Source organism: Peromyscus californicus, unplaced genomic scaffold (genome assembly GCF_007827085.1).
Source record: "Peromyscus californicus insignis strain IS unplaced genomic scaffold, ASM782708v3 Scaffold_15__1_contigs__length_86483966, whole genome shotgun sequence".
Taxonomy (NCBI): Eukaryota; Metazoa; Chordata; class Mammalia; order Rodentia; family Cricetidae; genus Peromyscus; species Peromyscus californicus.
In genome coordinates, this window is record NW_026294447.1 from 20916744 (window position 1) to 20934007 (window position 17264).

The window sequence follows — 17264 nt, forward strand, 5'->3', positions numbered from 1 at the left end:
AAAGAAATATCACCCGACTCCACCCTCTTTGGTTGCTCTTTCCAAAAGAATAAAAATAAATAAAGACTAACTTCTAACTTCTCTTAAATGTTTCAAAACAAAATAATTAAAATGCCTGGGTAAACAACCATGAAACTTAACGAGCTATTTCCTCTATTTTTTTAAATCACAGACTCGGGGTCTATCATGGAAATAGCTGCACAATTCTGATTCTGCCAAATCACCGTGGAATGGCACCAGGGACTGTGCCCTGCAAGGTTCTGCCTACACCCCTTCCGCCACGTGAGTCTCAGCCGCAGGAGTTTCTGCCTGACAACTAATTATACAAGATCCTGACAGTTCCCCAGCCTGACCGGAAGAGGCTATCCAACCCTGGTAGAGGACACACAAAGATCATGAAAAGGACAGTTATAATCATCCTCATCTTTCCTCCCAAGGAAAACATCAGAGGTGGTTAAGTAGACTTCTGAGACAAACACAACTCTCTCCATCATGGAAGGGACCAAACCCTTCAAGAAGCCATGAAAAAGAAATAGCCAGAACTTCCCAATCAAGCGATTTTGCCCCCTTTCCCTTCAGAAGACACACGGATAGTAAGAGGGATTAAACCGTTAGTCCCAGGCTGCCTGATGAAAACGCCAAAGCCTTCTTTCTCCCTAGGCAAGGGCTGACCAGGTGACAGGGCGTGCGCCTCACACTCCGGCACAGGTGCGCCTCAACACCGTGCCCGTTGGTGTGGGACTCCACTTACATAAATGCCCATAAAAGACAAATCTGTAGGGAGAGGAAGTCTATTAGTGATTGCTGAGGGTGTCGGTGAAGAGAGGGCCTGTCCGCCCACCACCAGGAGGCATCATTTTGGAGGTGATGGAATGTTCTAAAACTGGACCCGATGAGGATTATAAACTTACTAGAAGTCACCGAATCCTGTTCTTTCAATGGATGGATTCTATGATGTGAATGACAACTAAATAAAGCTGGTTTTAAAAACAGGTATTGCAGCCAGGTGCATATGCGGCACTGTCGAAGACTGAGGCAGGAGAATTGTGAATTCAAGGTCATCGTCATTGTGACTACAGTAAAACCATGCCCCCACCCCCAAACCAAAAAAGGTGGTAGAGTAAGGGCTGTCAAGGTCTGGAGTTCCTCAGCTACCTCGCAGGTCGCAGTCTTTTTCTAACATGAGTTCCGCTCTTTCACCATATCCATCATGAAAAGTGATTATAGTAGAATTGGCAAGAGGAGGAGTGTACGGGGACGGGGCGGGGGTGGGGGGGGTGGGAGAAGGACGACGACACATATTACCAAATCTAGTTCTGTGTAATCACCAGATCTGAGACTGGAAAGACAAACAAGGAGGAATCTTTCCTGATCTAGAAAAAGAGAAAGGAAAAAAAAAAAAAAAAAAAAGACAATGTCAATACTGCCTGGAGGTTAGGGGTCACTCTACCAGGTTCCTACCCTTTACAACAACCGAACCGTCAGGGAAAACAGTTTTCTAACAGAAAAGAAGTCCGGAGGCTGAGCCCCTAAAGAATAACGGGTCGTGGGACAAGTTTTCCATCACAGCATTCATCAGATGCCGGTTGGTTTTACTTTAAAGGCGGGCACCGTTCCCACGGGCGCCAAGTTGGGAAGTTTGGTTCTCAGGACCGGGTGTTGGGCGGCTCTGCACCCCGCTGCGACTGTGCGGAGGGGCCCGTTCATTCCCTCTGGACAGCCACCCGCCACCGTCCTCGTCCAGTACCCTGCACGACCTGCGCGTCCCTAGGAGCATCCCCAGGCGCGCTCCGTGTCCCCCACCCCCCACCCCCAGTCCCGGGACGCCACCGCGACCTTCACACCTCCCCAGGGGACCCCCACGCCGCAGGGAGAGGCGCCAGCGGGCCAGCCTCCCTCCGGGGGCCGTCGGGGGGACCGAGGGCGGAGCTGATCGGCCACCGCCCTACCGGAGAGTGGGGTGGGGGGAGAACCCGGGACCGCTCCCAGCCCCCGTCCGTGCCCCCAGCACAGTGCTCATGCGCGCCGCCGGCCTTTATAGCGGCCACGGAGCCGCGCTTACGGCACTCGGGTGCAGCCGAGCGGATTCCACGCAGGTGCGGGATCCGGGGTGGGGAGCAGGGTCTGTCCCTGTCCATCTGTGTGTCCTGGCGTCCCCCGCGCCGATGTGAGGTGGCACAGCGTGCCCGGGGCGGCTCGCTCTGCAGCGGCCGGGCTCTCCCGCCTTCTCCGGGGCTCCCGAGGAGCCCGGGGGGCCTAGGGTCCCCCCGCCCCCGCGAGCCTCGCTCACGCCTCGCTCTCCCGCAGGTCCGCGCAGATCCCCGCCATGCCCGCGTCCTGGATCCCTGCTCTCTGCCTCGGTGGGTACGCGCCCTGGCCGCCGCGCCCGCGCGGGCGGAGGCTGCAGCCACCTAGCTGTCCTTTCTCCGCAGGTGCGTGGCTGCTGCTGCTGCTACTGCTGCCCCGGCTCGCCCGCGCCGAGGGAGCCGGTGAGTTGGGTGCGGGCGGAGGAGGGAGGGTGGACAGGGTCGGTCCGCGCAGGCTGAGGACCTGAGGAGGGAGGCGGGAGCTGGAGAGGCGGAGAGGCGCCCGCACGGGTCTCCAGCGCACCCTTCGGGCTTACCTGTTTCCCCACGCCAGGGTCCCCCGGGTCCGACCCGGCCTCCTTCCCGGGCGCACGCCACCTAGCTCTGGGACCACTAGTCCTGAGTTACTGGGCTGGGGAAAACCCTTTGGTCCGAGCCCACCGATGGGGCGGCTCACGTCCTGGTCCCACCTAGTCTGATCTTGCTGTGCGATTGTACAAGTAACCCCTATGGAAGGCATCGTCGGCTGTTCTTAGCGCTCCCTGGAAGCCTCAAAAGAGTTTGTTCCGCGTGTAGAAGTCCGAGCACGGGTGTGTGGTTCGGTGTCTTTTCTGCGATGTAAGGCACCGTTTCATTTCTAAGAAATCTGTCGTTTGCTTTTCTTGAGAGTAGAAATGGTAAGTACCGCACCTGGCTGCCTCGTTCATCTTTTGCCCAAGGAAGTCAGTGTCAGCCGCTCTAGACAGACTCGGTCTAAGATTCCAGTGTCGCCGCCGCCCCCTCCCCCAGGTCGCTGAAAAGGGAAAGACAAGGGTTTTAACTGAGCTGAGGAACTGGTGTCACATCAGCGTCGTCCCCTTTCTTCCATGGTCCAGGTAGCAGCACAGACAGGGGTCCTTGGCAGAGGCAGGTTTCTCAACTTACAGAACTATGTACGTCTTGTCGGGTGAAGGAGATGTTATTTTTCCCGAAACAGCTGTTTCCAAAGGTCTTGGATAACTACATGTCCCCGTGTTTGGAAAGTCGTATTTAATAACCTTACTTTCGATTTAATCGACAGTAAATCGACAGGTTATCATCTTGGGGTTTGTTATGATTTGACAAATTAACACCTTTCACAGTAACTTTGTTTGCTTTTCTGAGGCGATGTCATTGTAGCTCGGGCTGGGCAGAGACTCGCTCTGTAACCCAGTCCAGCCTCAAACTCAAGGCAAAAATCTTCCTGCCTCGGCTTCTCGAGTGCTGGGATGACTGCGTGAGCCCCTCAGGATCCAAAACTTCCTTTTTTCCGGGGGGGTGGGGGGCGCAGACTGAGTTTAAGACTTAAGCATGTTAGCATTGTTTTCTAAAACAGTATTTGCTGCCTCCCGTGTCCCCTTTGGACAGATCTGGAGGAGATACAATCAGATTCAAGTACAGGACTGACTTCCTCCTGTCTAGCCTTTGGGAGTTGTGGAGTGCTTCGTGGATATATTTTTGAGATTTTCCTGGGCATTCTTGCATTACCAAATGTACAAGGGAAGCCGTCTGACAATGAAAGTCTAAAGCTTTCATTTCCTCATTTGTAAAATGTGCAACTAAGTGACATTCTGTGGATCCAGGCAGCAGTTAACTGGACTGCATATGTGAATATGAGATTTTAAGGGTCTGGTTGTATCAGGTAACAGGCTAAACAGTCCTCTGCAAAGGGTAGCTTCAAAACTTTTGCATGTCTATGCAGACACTCCAAAGGCTCAATCCAAATTTGTTGTCATCATACACAACTATCAACAGTTTCATCACAACTGAGATGTTTGTACTTTTAGAATAAGGACTAAGCCAAAGATTAGCATCATTTTCTCATCCTGATGGACTTTGTTACATTTTCTAAGAACTGGGAATATTGTCACATTAGATATCTGTATTAACTCTGCCCTAAACTGAAAACCCCTTTTGATTTGCTAACATCGAAAACGGCGTCAACATTTAAATCAGTGTTTTGTTGGAAGTATAGAAATTAGGGAAATAAAAAAATAACTCCACAGCCCACTTTTCCTGCAACACCCCTCAAAGAAGCCATAGGAGCCCTGACATAACAAGCCCTTTCTCTTCAGTCCCCATTGCCATCACCTGCTTCACCAGAGGACTGGATATCCGAAAAGAGAAAGCAGATGTTCTCTGTCCAGGAGGCTGCTCTCTGGAGGAGTTCTCTGTGTTTGGGAACATAGTATATGCCTCAGTATCCAGCATCTGTGGGGCTGCTGTCCATAGGTAAGCTGGGACATGTGGGAAGGGCTGTGCGGGTGAGCACTGAACAAGCACAGTTAGTTTCTTCCCCAGTTAGCTGTCTGGAGCTCTTTCCTACCTGCTTGCTCCTTTTTAGTGCCCGTTTTGGCCATAGAAGGTGGATTTTTTTTTGAGATTTTCCTGGGCATTCTTGCATTACCAAATGTACAAGGGAAGCTGTCTGACCAGGAGCAGATAGCATTCATTTAAGAAGAAATTATGAGTGTGTGTGTGTGTGTGTGTGTGTGTGTGTGTGTGTGTGTGTGTGTGCTATAATTGTTTGGGTGCCCATGAAAGACAGATGAGGGTGTTGGGTCCCTTGGAGCTGGAGTTGCATGTGGCTGTGAGTTGCTAGGAACTGATCTCGGGGCTCCTGGGAGAGCAGCAAGTGCTCTTAAACACTGAGCCGCTTCTCCAGCCCTGCATAAGTGCCCGATGGCACATACATTTCTATGATTCTAAAACATCTGCCATTGTGTCGTGTATAATGGAGCTTGTATACTACTCAAGGCATTGTTTTAACTTCCATCACAAATCTTAAAGTGGACACAGCTTTGGTCTGTTTTTCACATGAGGATACTGAACTCTGGATGTCATATATCTTGCTGATTGTCACTATGGTAAGCCAGTGCCACCCCATCCTTCAGTAAAAGAGCGAGTGTGATCTTTTTTTAATACAGTCCAAGGGCACATACAGTTAATTGCTTTAAGGAAACTGGCACCTTCTTATTAATTCTGAATCTCTGAGATGTAAGAAGCAGGGTATCAGTGTGTTCTTATCATCACTTTAAAAAGTTTAACAGCACAGAGTCATTTCTCCAGACATTTTTGTTCCTGTATAAGTGAGTCTTAAAGGGCCAGCAGAAAGCATCCTTAGGCAACTTCTCCACTCAGCTATTTTCTTGACTGATAGAGCAGTAGATGACACAAGACAATTGGATCATGTCTCAGCTGTAACTCTTACTTTGCAGGGGAGTGATTGACACCTCAGGGGGACCTGTGCGTGTCTACAGCCTTCCTGGTCGAGAGAACTATTCCTCAGTAGATGCCAATGGCATCCAGTCTCAGACGCTTTCCAGATGGCCTGCTTCCTTCGCGGTGACCAGTAGGTACAATTTCACTGTTCTCAGCTGGCCATAAACACTTCCCCACATCCCTCCGAAGAGTTTTCAGTTTCCCTTAGCCCAGTCTTTTTTTTTATTCTAATGGAAAACATTGTACTTAAGAAGTCAGCTATGGGACAGAGTCACCCAAATTTGGGGGGAATAAAAATTCACTTCACACAGTGGAAACTGAAATCTGAATTGTTTGCAGTAAATGCCTAGATACTTAGCAAGTAACAAACTGTCAAACCAGTGAATTCAGTTTTTAGTGGCATTTTCAAATGCATCAAGAATGCATTTTAGTTCTCCAAACCTAATGGCCAGTGTGATGTTTATACCTGAGTCACCATTACCCCCTTAATCATCATGTAGAACTTTAGCTACATAACGCCCTGATGGCGGAGAAGGAAAGAGAAAAACAATAAACTTCTCATTTCAACAGAAGGCAAAAGCAGTACCCAGGAAGCCACGGGCCGGGCTGTGTCCACAGCCCATCCACCTGCAGGTATGAAGCACAGACTGATCCGCTTGTTGCCTTGCACAGAATTTGGAGTTAGAAATGTTGTCAGTAGAAGCTGTCCTTTAAAACACTAATATAAAAGAGGGGCAAAGCAGCTACCTCATATCTACTGATGTGCTTTGGATGAAAGCATTCTACTTTATATTTCACATTTCTTCTCTTCTTTATTATAAACCTAGCTCATCCAATCTCAGGAAGTCCTTTCTATCCCTCTCTGATTTGATAGACCATGTGTAGAAATCGGTCAAGGACTTCTTTCCAGCTCTTTGCTTCAATAGTCCACTTAGTTTCTGCACTGTCATGTGACTAAAAGAAATCAGTGTGTGTCTGCTACAAAAATAAAAAAATAAAAATTCCAGGGGTCCCTTTTTCCAAAATTGTGCCCATTTTATTTTATTTTATTAGAGATTATGTGTGCATGTGTGTGTGTTTGAATGTATTTATGTGTATGGTGTGTGTGTGTGCAGGCAAAGGCAGAACTTCAAGAGAGTGGTGGGCTCTTCTGGAAGCCCAGTTACAGGCATTGTGACTTGAGCTGTTTGATGTGGATGCTGGGACTAAACCTGGGTCTTCTGCAAGAGCAGTAAGAGCTGTTACCCGCTGCTCCACCCCTCTGGCCCCTACCATTTTAAAGTCAAAGAAATGAAGAGCACGTGGCTCTGTGTTCCCACTCTTGCTTCAGCTGTGGGTTTTAGATATCAAAGCCTTGGATAGATACATACCAGATACATAGGCCTGCCACAGTTATGTTGTTTCTTTGTTGGAGCAATGCCTTTCCAGTCCAGAAGACCGTAGAAGGAACTTAAAAGGCCTTTCTGAGAATGGCACTCCTTGCCACGGGCTCATTCTGGTGGAAGTTCCTGCTGTGTAAGCGTCTCATGGTCAAGGGCTTCCTTTGTTTCAGGTAAACGACTAAAGAAAACACCAGAGAAGAAGACTGGCAATAAAGGTAAGCTAAGTTCTTGGGGGGAGGGGGATGGCATTTCCTCCAGCTGCTTTTGAGACTAACGGAGACCTTCTTTGGCTCTCTGTAGACTGTAAGGCAGACATTGCATTTCTGATCGATGGAAGCTTTAATATAGGGCAGCGGCGATTTAATTTACAGAAGAATTTTGTTGGGAAAGTGGCACTAATGCTGGGAATTGGAACAGAAGGACCACACGTGGGCCTCGTGCAAGCCAGGTACCAACGTTAATAAAATGGGAGATTATGGATGTCTTGAATGATGACTACTTACCAAGCTGTAATGTTAATTTCAGTTAAACATAATTTAAATTTGGACAAGCTGGAATCCCAAACTATAAATTCACAATTTAAGAATGTCTATGCAAGGCTGGGCATGGTGGTGCATGCCTTTAATCCCAGTACTCAGGAGGCAGAGGCAGGTGATAGCCTTATATCAGCTTTGTACCATCCCAGTGAGTTCAGTGCCAGCCTGGTCTACATAGCAAATAGGCCAGCTAGGGCTGCATAGTGAGACCTGGTCTTTAGAGGGGAAAAGAAAGTCTCTGCAAGTACTTGCATGCCCATGCAATGTTCACAATTCTCCACACGGCAAACACCACCACCAACAACCGACTAACTCTGGTTAGTCTGTGTCTAAGTGAGCCATTGGTATAAAAGCACTTAGCAAACAGTACTCTGTCTGTAGGGAGCCAGAAAGGGGATTCATGACCTAGAAGCCTTACACGAACACTCTTCTCTGCTTCGCTCAGTTTTTGGATTTTCTTTTCTGAAGTAAGCAACAGTGAGCTCTCTGTTCCTTTTCTTTATTCTGCCAACATTGGGCTTTTTTTTTTTTTTTTTTTTTTTAGCCCTTTCCATGTTCTTTCATTGGAGATCCAGAGTGTGACTGTCACTAGTTGGTGGCATGAGCCTGGGAGAGTAGAGCCTAGAAATGAGGCAGACTAAAGTCTCATGTGATGGCCAACTTTATTCAGGACATCGGACAATTTATATTCTGAGGGCATTCTGAGGGTTAAGCAAGGTCATATGAGCAAAGTTCCCTGGAGTTCATGCTGTATACAGTCACAGGGGCAAAGATCACGTGAGTGTAGGACAGCTCTTGCTTGCAGACATCATTCTGAACGATAAGGGGTAAGATGATGGGTGTGCTGAAGCAACCCCACTCCTATTACTACACCTGGGAGGGCTCGAGAGCACATCCCAAGAACAGCCCGTGTTCTTGGGGACACAAGTTCCAAGACTCTTGTCTTGTTTCCTTGCAGTTTTCTCACGAGCTCTCAGAAGTCTCCTAGAGCAGCTCCACTCATGGGCCGTGTTCTGACACGTGCTCTCTTTTCCTTCATGTGAAAATGATATTGGTGGTTTGTAGCACTAATAATGTCCCTTTAGGAGGCTTAACAAGTAAGAATTACAAAGAAGCGCCTTTCTCAGACCATGTCCTCCAGGGCCATCTTTGTAAAGTTGTGTTTCCTTTCTGCATTTGAGAAGACATTTCTCTTCCCCTTTTCTACATTTCAGGCTGTAAAAATGTTGGACCCTCTTTGCTCACTCTTTAGTGCTTTAAGTACTAAGTACATTGCAAATAGTTTGATGGTTTTCCTTTGCGTCCTTGAGACAGTCTCCTGTTGCCTTTCACTGTCACACAGCAGCCCATGATGAGAGAGAAGCCTTATGGCTGCTTGGGCCGTCTTTGATCATTCAGCGGAATTCCTGGGTTTGAAGTTCAGACACTTTAAAAGCCTCTGATAAAAATAGCTAAATTGCTTTCTAGAAGGCCGAGTGAGCCAGCTAATACTATCAGCAGTGTGTCAGGGTAGCCCAGCACCACCACGAGCACTAATTAATATTCCATTCATTGCTTTTCCTCACCCTTTGGTTTTTCAAGACAGGGTTTCTCTGTGTAGCGCTGGCTGTCGTGGGACTTGCTCTGTAGACCAGGCTGGCCTTGACGTCTACCTGCCTCTGCCTCCCTAGTCCATTTGATACTTTTTATAGTAGGGTCTGCTTAGAAGGTATTTAACTTTTCTGTATAATACACCATTTTCCCCTTGCCTTTAAAATGAGCCCTTTATTGTGTGGATTTAAATGCAGTATCAATTTTATGAACATCTAGGCAAGTTTCTTTGAGTCAGGTACTGATTTTTTTTTTATGATTTGGGTGGCTTTTTGTTTGTTTGTTTTGTTTTGCTTTGCTTTTTTTCAGACAAGGTTTCTCTGGAACTTGATTTGTAGACCAGGCTGTCCTCGAACGCAGAGATCCACCTGCCTCTGCACGCACCACCATGCCTGACTTAGGTCCCGATACATTTTCTAAGTGTTTTGGTTTTGACTAATTTAGCCTGTGCTTTTTCACACTGAAAGCTGCATTAACCTATATACTCACAGTTTTCTGCTTTAGGAAGCACTAAAGAGCGCATATTTAAATAGAATGGAATGACCTTTGCATCATTAGCAATGCAAAAATAAGACGGCTTGCTTAAGTCAGAATCTGAACAGCTGGAAGTGGGTCCAAACTTAAAAAAGTAACCAACCAGCAGGTGTGCGGAGATAGTCTGTGATCTTCTTGTCACTCAAAGAATCATCTTAAATCCCACAACCCAGAAAGCTAAAGAAGGAGAGCTTGTCTTAAAGCAAGCAAAAAACAAACAAACAAACAAACAAACAAAAAACCCCAAAGTCTGACATTAAAATGGCTACTTACGCTGAAAGCTTAAAAATTTGCACTTAATGAAGTTCTGACTTTAAAGATGTGCTGTTGTTTTGCTCAGCACAGCCGCTCGCGTGCATGCATGTGTGCATGCGTGTGTGTATGTATGTGTGTGTGTGCGGGCATGCACACAGGTGGACATACACATGTATGCAGAAGGTAGAGGACAACCCCAGACTTTATTCTTCAGGCACCACCCACTTTTTTGTTGTTGTAGACAGATCTCTCCTGCCTAGAACTGGCCACGTAAGGTAGGCTGGTTGGCCACCATGTCTCAGGGATGCGCCTCCTCAGCACTGGGATCAAAAGTCTGAGCCACCCCACTCAGCTCTCTTTACATGGGTTCTGGAGATCGAACCCAGGTCTTGGACTGAACCATCTCCCCAGTCTTCAACATGGTCTCTCATGAACAAAATATAGTTAAAAGTGAGCTGGAATTCTTTAAATAATAATCTCATAACCAGGATTACCAAATGTCATTGTCATTTTATAAGAAAATTGTGTTTTACAATGCATTCCCTTGTACCTTTTCCCATCTTATAAAATGTCACTCTTAGGGACTAGAAATATGTCAGCGATCAAGAGCATTGGTTGCTCTTCCAAAGGACCCAGGTTCACCCGCATGGTCACTCACATCTATCTGTATCCATTTCCAGGGGATCTAACGCCCTCTTCTGGCCCCTGTAGGCATCAGATGTGCACATGGTGCACGGACATAACACGCAGGCAAAACACCCCCCTCCACACAAATAATAATTTAAATGTCACTGGCACTGTCCTTTTGACCAGAGAGACCTAGGCTAATAGGCTGCTGAGTGCTTCTGGGGCTGTGCCCTGGAGCAGATGTACTCTCGCATCCAACTGTTTCCTACGTACCTGGTGCCCAACTCTGTACCTGGTGCCCAACTCTGTACCTGGTGCCCAACTCTGCAGAGTTCCATCAAAGCCAGAACCCAGAGCCACATCTACTTTAACATACTGCATACATAAAGTCTGTAACTCCGTTCCAACTTGGATTTTGGAATGATTTTGAAGCCAGTTGAGTCTGAATTTAAAAAGCAGTCATGTTTTGTTAGGCAAATTCCCTGAGTGTTCTGAGCCTGTTTTTTGTTTGTTTGTTTTTAAATAATTGGGATAATTCCACCTTGTGGAAATATAAAATGAAATTGTGTGCTTAGCTATTATTCAAAATGTAGTAAATTCGCAGTGTAGCAGTTATTCTTGTTATATTTCTGAAACATTTCCAGTGAGCGGAAGCAATGTTCTAGTTGATTATATAGTATGTAATTTAAAAAGACTTAGGTCCGACTCTTTCTTACATTTATCTTCCAAGGGTGTTCCTTTGTTTGTTTGGCCTGCATGCATGTCTCTGTACCGTGTGTGTGTGTGTGTGTGTGTGTGTGTGTGTGTGTGTGTGTGTGTGTGTGTGTGCCTGGTAACCGCAGAGGTAGAAGGGATGCTAGACTCCCTGGAAGTGAGTTAGTGGTGATCAGCCACTATGTTGCGAATTGAACGAGGGTTCTCTGCCAGTCATTTTTTCAAAGGCCATCTGACTGCTTATTTTGTCTTTCCTAAAAACTTTTTTTTCATTTTTATAGTGAACATCCCAAAATAGAATTTTACTTGAAAAACTTTACTTCAGCCAAAGATGTCTTGTTTGCCATAAAAGAAGTAGGTTTCCGAGGGGGTAATTCCAACACAGGTAAGTACGCCGCCTCTGGGCTCAGCATACCCATGATAGTGATCAGAACTGAAAGCCTTTAGTGCCATTTAGGAGACCCCCTTCCTGCTAGCACTTCGGTGTTGGCCAGATTTGCATCTCATCATATATATATATATAAACTGTCTATAGTGGAAAATATACCAGTGGGGTAGCTGGTGTATTTATTTATTTATTTATTTATTTATTTATTTATTTATTGAGACAGGATTTCTCTGTGTAAGAACTCTGGCTACCCTAGAACTCATTCTGTAGACCAGGATGGTCTCAAACTCAGAAATCCACCTGCCTCTTGCCTCCCAAGTGCTGGGATTAAAAATGTGCACTAGCTCTGCCCGGTCTGATAATTCTTTTGTGTGTGTCTGTGTGTGTTTTTTGAGACAGGGTTTCTCTGTGTAGCTTTGCACCGTGTTTCCTGGAACTCGCTTTGGAGACCAGGCTGCCCTCGAACTCACAGAGATCCGCCTGCCTCTGCCTCCTGAGTGCTGGGATTAAAGGCGTGCGCCACCACCGGCCCAGCCCAGTCTGATAATTCTTAAAAACAAAACAAAAATCCCTGCAGCGTTGTGAGCTTTAGGAAAGTACCTGTTTTTAAGCAGATGAGCAGACTTAACCATATAGAAAGAGGGGACAGACTCTGGGAGGCTCCTTGTTCCCTAGCTGCCCTCATAGGCCAGGAAGGGTGAGAGCACACAACAGGAGGGGTGTGTTGTGTTTTACTGTGAAATGATGCAAGGGAATGTGAGACTTCTGGGAAGTGGAGGGGCTGCAGTGCAAGTTGTGAAGACCAAAAGTAGGCCTGAAGGATAAGTAAACGTTCCCATTTCGTCGATCTTTTACTAACTGAATTCCTAAATTCAATTCTTCAATTCAGTGGCATTTAGTTGTTACACAGAAATAGAAATGTCATTTGAGCCATGACAACTGCAGCTCCTTTGATTCTGTTTTTAGGGAAAGCCTTGAAGCACACTGCTCAGAAATTCTTCACAGCAGACACAGGTGTGAGAAAAGGGATCCCCAAAGTGGTGGTGGTGTTTATTGACGGCTGGCCTTCGGATGACATTGAGGAAGCAGGCATTGTGGCCAGAGAGTTTGGCGTCAATGTATTTATAGTTTCTGTGGCCAAGCCCATCCCTGAAGAACTGGGGATGGTTCAGGATGTTGCATTTGTTGACAAGGTAAGGTGTGAGGGCTAGTTCCTGTTAATAGGTGGAAGTGATTCAGTTTGGGACCTCTTAAGCCTAGTACTGATAAACCCCTAACTAGATTAACGAACATGTAATATTTAGTATGTTTGAGGTGGGCCTGAAAGAGCAGACCTGTAATCCCAGCTACTCAATGAGGCTGAGGCAACAGGCTTGATTACAAGTCCAGGGCCAGCCTGTGCAGCTGAGTAGGACCCCATCTCAAAATGAAAAGTAGCAAGGGGGCTGGGGATACATATGTAAGGTTCTAGGTTCAATCTCCAGTACCACAGTTGGCAAAATACTAAACCTTTTATTTTTGGGGTTATCTTCTCTCTTCCCCCATTAGGCTGTGTGTCGGAATAATGGCTTCTTCTCTTATCACATGCCCAACTGGTTTGGCACCACAAAATATGTAAAGCCTCTGGTGCAGAAGCTCTGCACTCATGAGCAGATGATGTGCAGCAAGACCTGCTACAACTCGGTGAATATCGCCTTCTTAATTGATGGCTCCAGCAGTGTTGGAGATAGCAATTTCCGTCTTATGCTGGAATTTGCTTCAAACATAGCCAAGACATTTGAAATCTCAGACATTGGAGCCAAGATAGCTGCCGTACAGTTCACTTATGATCAGCGCACAGAATTCAGTTTCACTGACTATAACACCAAAGAGAATGTCCTAGCTGTCCTAGGGAACATACGCTACATGAGTGGTGGGACAGCTACTGGTGATGCCATTTCCTTTACTGTGAGAAATGTGTTTGGTCCCATAAGGGACAGCCCCAACAAAAACTTCCTGGTAATTGTCACAGATGGCCAGTCCTATGATGATGTCCGAGGCCCTGCTGCAGCTGCCCATGATGCAGGTAAGATGGTTGCACTTTGTGTTAGGAATAAGAAAGATGTCCTGTGAATTCGGAGTCAATATAGGCCCAAGTATTTTTGTGGAAAGGATCCTTGCAGTGTAGACTTACTCTACAAGCTTTAGAGTCTCGGTGATTGAATTGAAATTTTTCCAAGCTTCACTGAAATCCCTTTGGGAGGTTTTTTTTGTTTTGTTTTGTTTTTTTAATCACCAGATTTTCTGCTTTAGTGTTAAAAGAATAGCAATTTAAGTGTATGAGTGTTTTTCCTGTGTATGTGCACCATGTGTATACCTGGGGCCCATGAAGTGCAAAAGAGGGCATCGGATCCCCTGGAACTGGAGTTAGATGCTTAACTATGTGGTTGCTGGAAACTGAACACAGGGCCTGTGCAAGAGCAACAAATGTTTTTTTGAGGGGGGTTGGGTTTGGGTATTTTGAGACAGGTTTTCTCTGTGTAGCTTTGGAGCCTGTCCTGGAACTCTGTAGACCAGGCTGACCTTGAACTCAGAGATCTGCCTGGCTCTGCCTCCCGAGTGCTGGGATTAAAGGCGTGCGCCACCACCGCCAGGCAAAATAAATGTTAACTGCAGGGCCACCTCTCCAGCTCCAAGTCTTATAATTTTTGATTATTGGATGTCAATGTAACTTGAAAGACTTAAGTGGAAGAAACAAAATTATGACTAGCCCCCGTTTCCTCAGACAACACAAACCTCCCGTTTACGTCTCTTTTTATACCAGTCTCAATTTAATGTCGGACTAGGAGCCCCATGTCAGAGAGTGATGGCAGCAGGGAGGCTTTCCTCACCGCCAACCACGCATGCCGGCTGCAGGGTCTCCAGACCGTCCAGCTAGGGTGTCCTTTGTTCCTAGTTTGTGCCATGCATTGTCCTTAATGAACTCCACATCAAATTATTAATACAATGCATTGTCTTTCATGAACTGACCATCTTGGTAGTTTTTATCAAATTATTAACGCATAGTAAGTTGCTGGAGGCAAAGCTTTTGGTTCTAAATATTTTTGCCATCATCAAAACGACTGTAGTCTACCTAGAAAATTCAGCATAGATTCCACTTAAATTGTTAAACAGTTTTCTCTGCAGCTAGGTATTAATGTATGGAATATGTAACTTTGTATGTTAGCTAGACCTATTTTTAACTCACTTAAAAATATTTCCATTGTAGGTATCACCATCTTCTCTGTTGGTGTGGCTTGGGCACCTCTGGATGACCTGAAAGATATGGCCTCTAAACCCAAAGAGTCACATGCTTTCTTTACCAGAGAGTTCACAGGATTAGAACCAATTGTCTCCGATGTCATTAGAGGCATTTGTAGAGATTTCTTGGAATCCCAGCAATAACTGTGATACTCTGACAACTCAAAGAATGTGTACAAGGGGATCTAATATGCAAATTGTATTCTCAATACCTAAGTAACTTTATAGCTTACCAGGATCAGTAAATACATCCACAGCTGTTTAAAGCAAATGAGCATTCATTTGAAGCACCTAATTTAGATTGGCCGAGGCTTGATAATCAGGGTCCTTAGAAACTCAGGAAAGAGAGATGTCATGGATTAAAACTGCAGAGTTCAAACATGCATACTCAAAGTAGCTATGTGAGTTCCACAGCTCCATAAAAGAACCTGACACTTGGACACAAGCACTGGTCCTTCTTTAATCACTGTGTTGACTGTGCAAGGAGAGCAAAGCAGCTTTTAAACATAGATCAAGCACAATTTTGACCCACGTGGACGTTGTCTTAAAACCAGCCAACAGACAGCTGTTACTTCATGTACCAGTCATAACTAAACATTATTATATATATGACCATGTATCAAGCTTCTTTTGTAGTGTTTTCATAACTAATGGCTAAAAATACCACATTGAGTAAAGATAGGGTTGCCTGGTATTTTTCTATTTATATCCTTAATTTTATGTGTATAGGCAGGCATTACTCCAAAGACTGAGAAAATGCTTAAGCAGGTTAAGTTTTTGAAAAAAGATGTTTCAAGTATTGTAACAGGAAAAATACATGGCATAATAGCTTGGATATGTCAACAATAAAACTGGTAGTGACTTACTAAGTGCCTATTTATTAACACTAGTGTTTTTCTTCTATGACAAAAATTCTACTCCCGCTAAATGACATGGAATAACCAACCTGAATTAAGTCGTGCAAAATTTCATTCAATCACATGCTGAATGCCTATTGTAGACAGCTTCAGTCATTACCAGGTTAGCCACTAGGACATGTTTAAGAATACCTGCTTCAAGAAAAATGTAACCAGCAACATTTTAAAAACTTAACCACATTTGTGAAGTTGATTGATGTCAAGGAGAGTATCAAAACTCTCGGTGTAGACTATAGTCCACAGGGGTTCTTCCATTCCATCTTTCTCTAAACCAGGTTCTGTCCTTTCCTTTACCCACCTGTAGACCTGTTCACTGCCAACTGACTTGGGAAAAGCACTGGTTGCAGACTCATGACTTACTGGAGTATACCCAAATTTCATAATCATGTAGAGAGTAAGGATTATCTGTGAGAAGAGACAAAACTCAAAATCTACAGACTTGACAAAAAGAACATTCCTTCTCCCCTCCTTCTTAGAAAAGGCTGCAAATGCTTCATTGTGAACAAGGAGAATCTTACCGTAAAAAGTAGGTTCAATTAAACCTGACTTCCTAAGTTGTCTCCTGTGAGTAAATGAAACTCCAGCTTCCATTCATTAGCTCTTTTACAAGGCTTTTAATTCTATAAAGGACAAAACTTTGGAGCATCTGAGATAACCAGAAATGCTAACACTTAAGATTGCCAAAAGAACAAGAGAGAAATTAAAATTTTAAGATGCCAAGCAATTTCTCAAAGTGAACTATCAAAGAAAGGATTAATAACTTAATAAAGAATCACTCCTGAGACAAGCTGACCTTACAGACATGTACCACACTACGCGGCTTTAAAAAGGAAGTTTTAAAAAGATCTATTATAATCCAGTTTCAGCAGGCACGTCTGAATTTCAAAGATGCTAGCTCATTTTGTAATGCTCTGCTGCACATTTTTGAGACAAAGTCTCACATACCCCAGGCCAACCTTGAACTGAGGATCTTCCTGGCATTATAATCATCAGAGCCAACATACCCATGCCCGGCTCATCATTTCATAACTTCTAATGAGTTGAGATGTTGGTTTTCAGTTGGCAAAAGCTTGAAATGAGGAAGTAAATACAATCATGAGAGATGTAATGATTAAACATCAAGAGGGAAAAAAATACTAAAATTAAAATACCATTAAAACTTCACATAAAGTCAAATTACTTTCCATAAATCACAAATTGAAACATATAAAACAAAAACAGACATTTTTTCAACCTTTTAGTTTCTTCCTGTTTACTATTATTAAAAAATATAAAAAATGAATACTATTTTTAAAATCCATCATAGTTTTAGTATACTGTAAAACACAAATGTTTATGCCCCGCAAAAACAAGCAAATTACAGTTAAATAGTTCTGTAATGGGCTTCAGAAGACTGCCAGAAACAAAACTAGATTTAGGGAAACTTAATTAAAAACAAGAGTGTGGAGGAATATCCCTTCAGTTCTTTTCATTTTTCAGCTCGGAAAACCGAAACC

At 44.8% G+C, this 17264-nt stretch overlaps 1 protein-coding gene across 2 annotated transcripts; it reads left to right on the forward strand.

Moving 5' to 3' along the window:
* Nucleotides 1-1957: 1957 nt before the first annotated feature.
* On the forward strand, nt 1958-15716 carry Coch (cochlin). 2 transcript variants are annotated; one of them, XM_052738487.1, is made up of 12 exons: nt 1960-2096; nt 2308-2360; nt 2433-2489; nt 4400-4556; nt 5543-5676; nt 6117-6179; nt 7099-7143; nt 7229-7376; nt 11466-11569; nt 12539-12765; nt 13121-13637; nt 14820-15716. In XM_052738487.1, the coding sequence occupies exons 2-12, from the start codon at nt 2327-2329 to the stop codon at nt 14993-14995; spliced, it is 1662 nt and encodes a 553-aa protein (XP_052594447.1). In that variant the 5' UTR covers nt 1960-2096; nt 2308-2326; the 3' UTR covers nt 14996-15716. The 2 variants fall into 2 exon arrangements, with proteins under 2 accessions (XP_052594448.1, XP_052594447.1); XM_052738488.1 differs by lacking the exon at nt 6117-6179 and having other exon boundaries at nt 1958-2096.
* Nucleotides 15717-17264: the final 1548 nt, after the last annotated feature.

Coding starts and splice junctions, on each gene's coding strand:
- Coch (XM_052738487.1), top strand. CDS start 2,327: ATGCCCGCGTCCTGGATCCCTGCTCTCTGCCTCG. Junction 2,361..2,432: donor GATCCCTGCTCTCTGCCTCG/GTGGGTACGCGC, acceptor CTTTCTCCGCAG/GTGCGTGGCTGCTGCTGCTG. Junction 2,490..4,399: donor CGCCCGCGCCGAGGGAGCCG/GTGAGTTGGGTG, acceptor CTTTCTCTTCAG/TCCCCATTGCCATCACCTGC.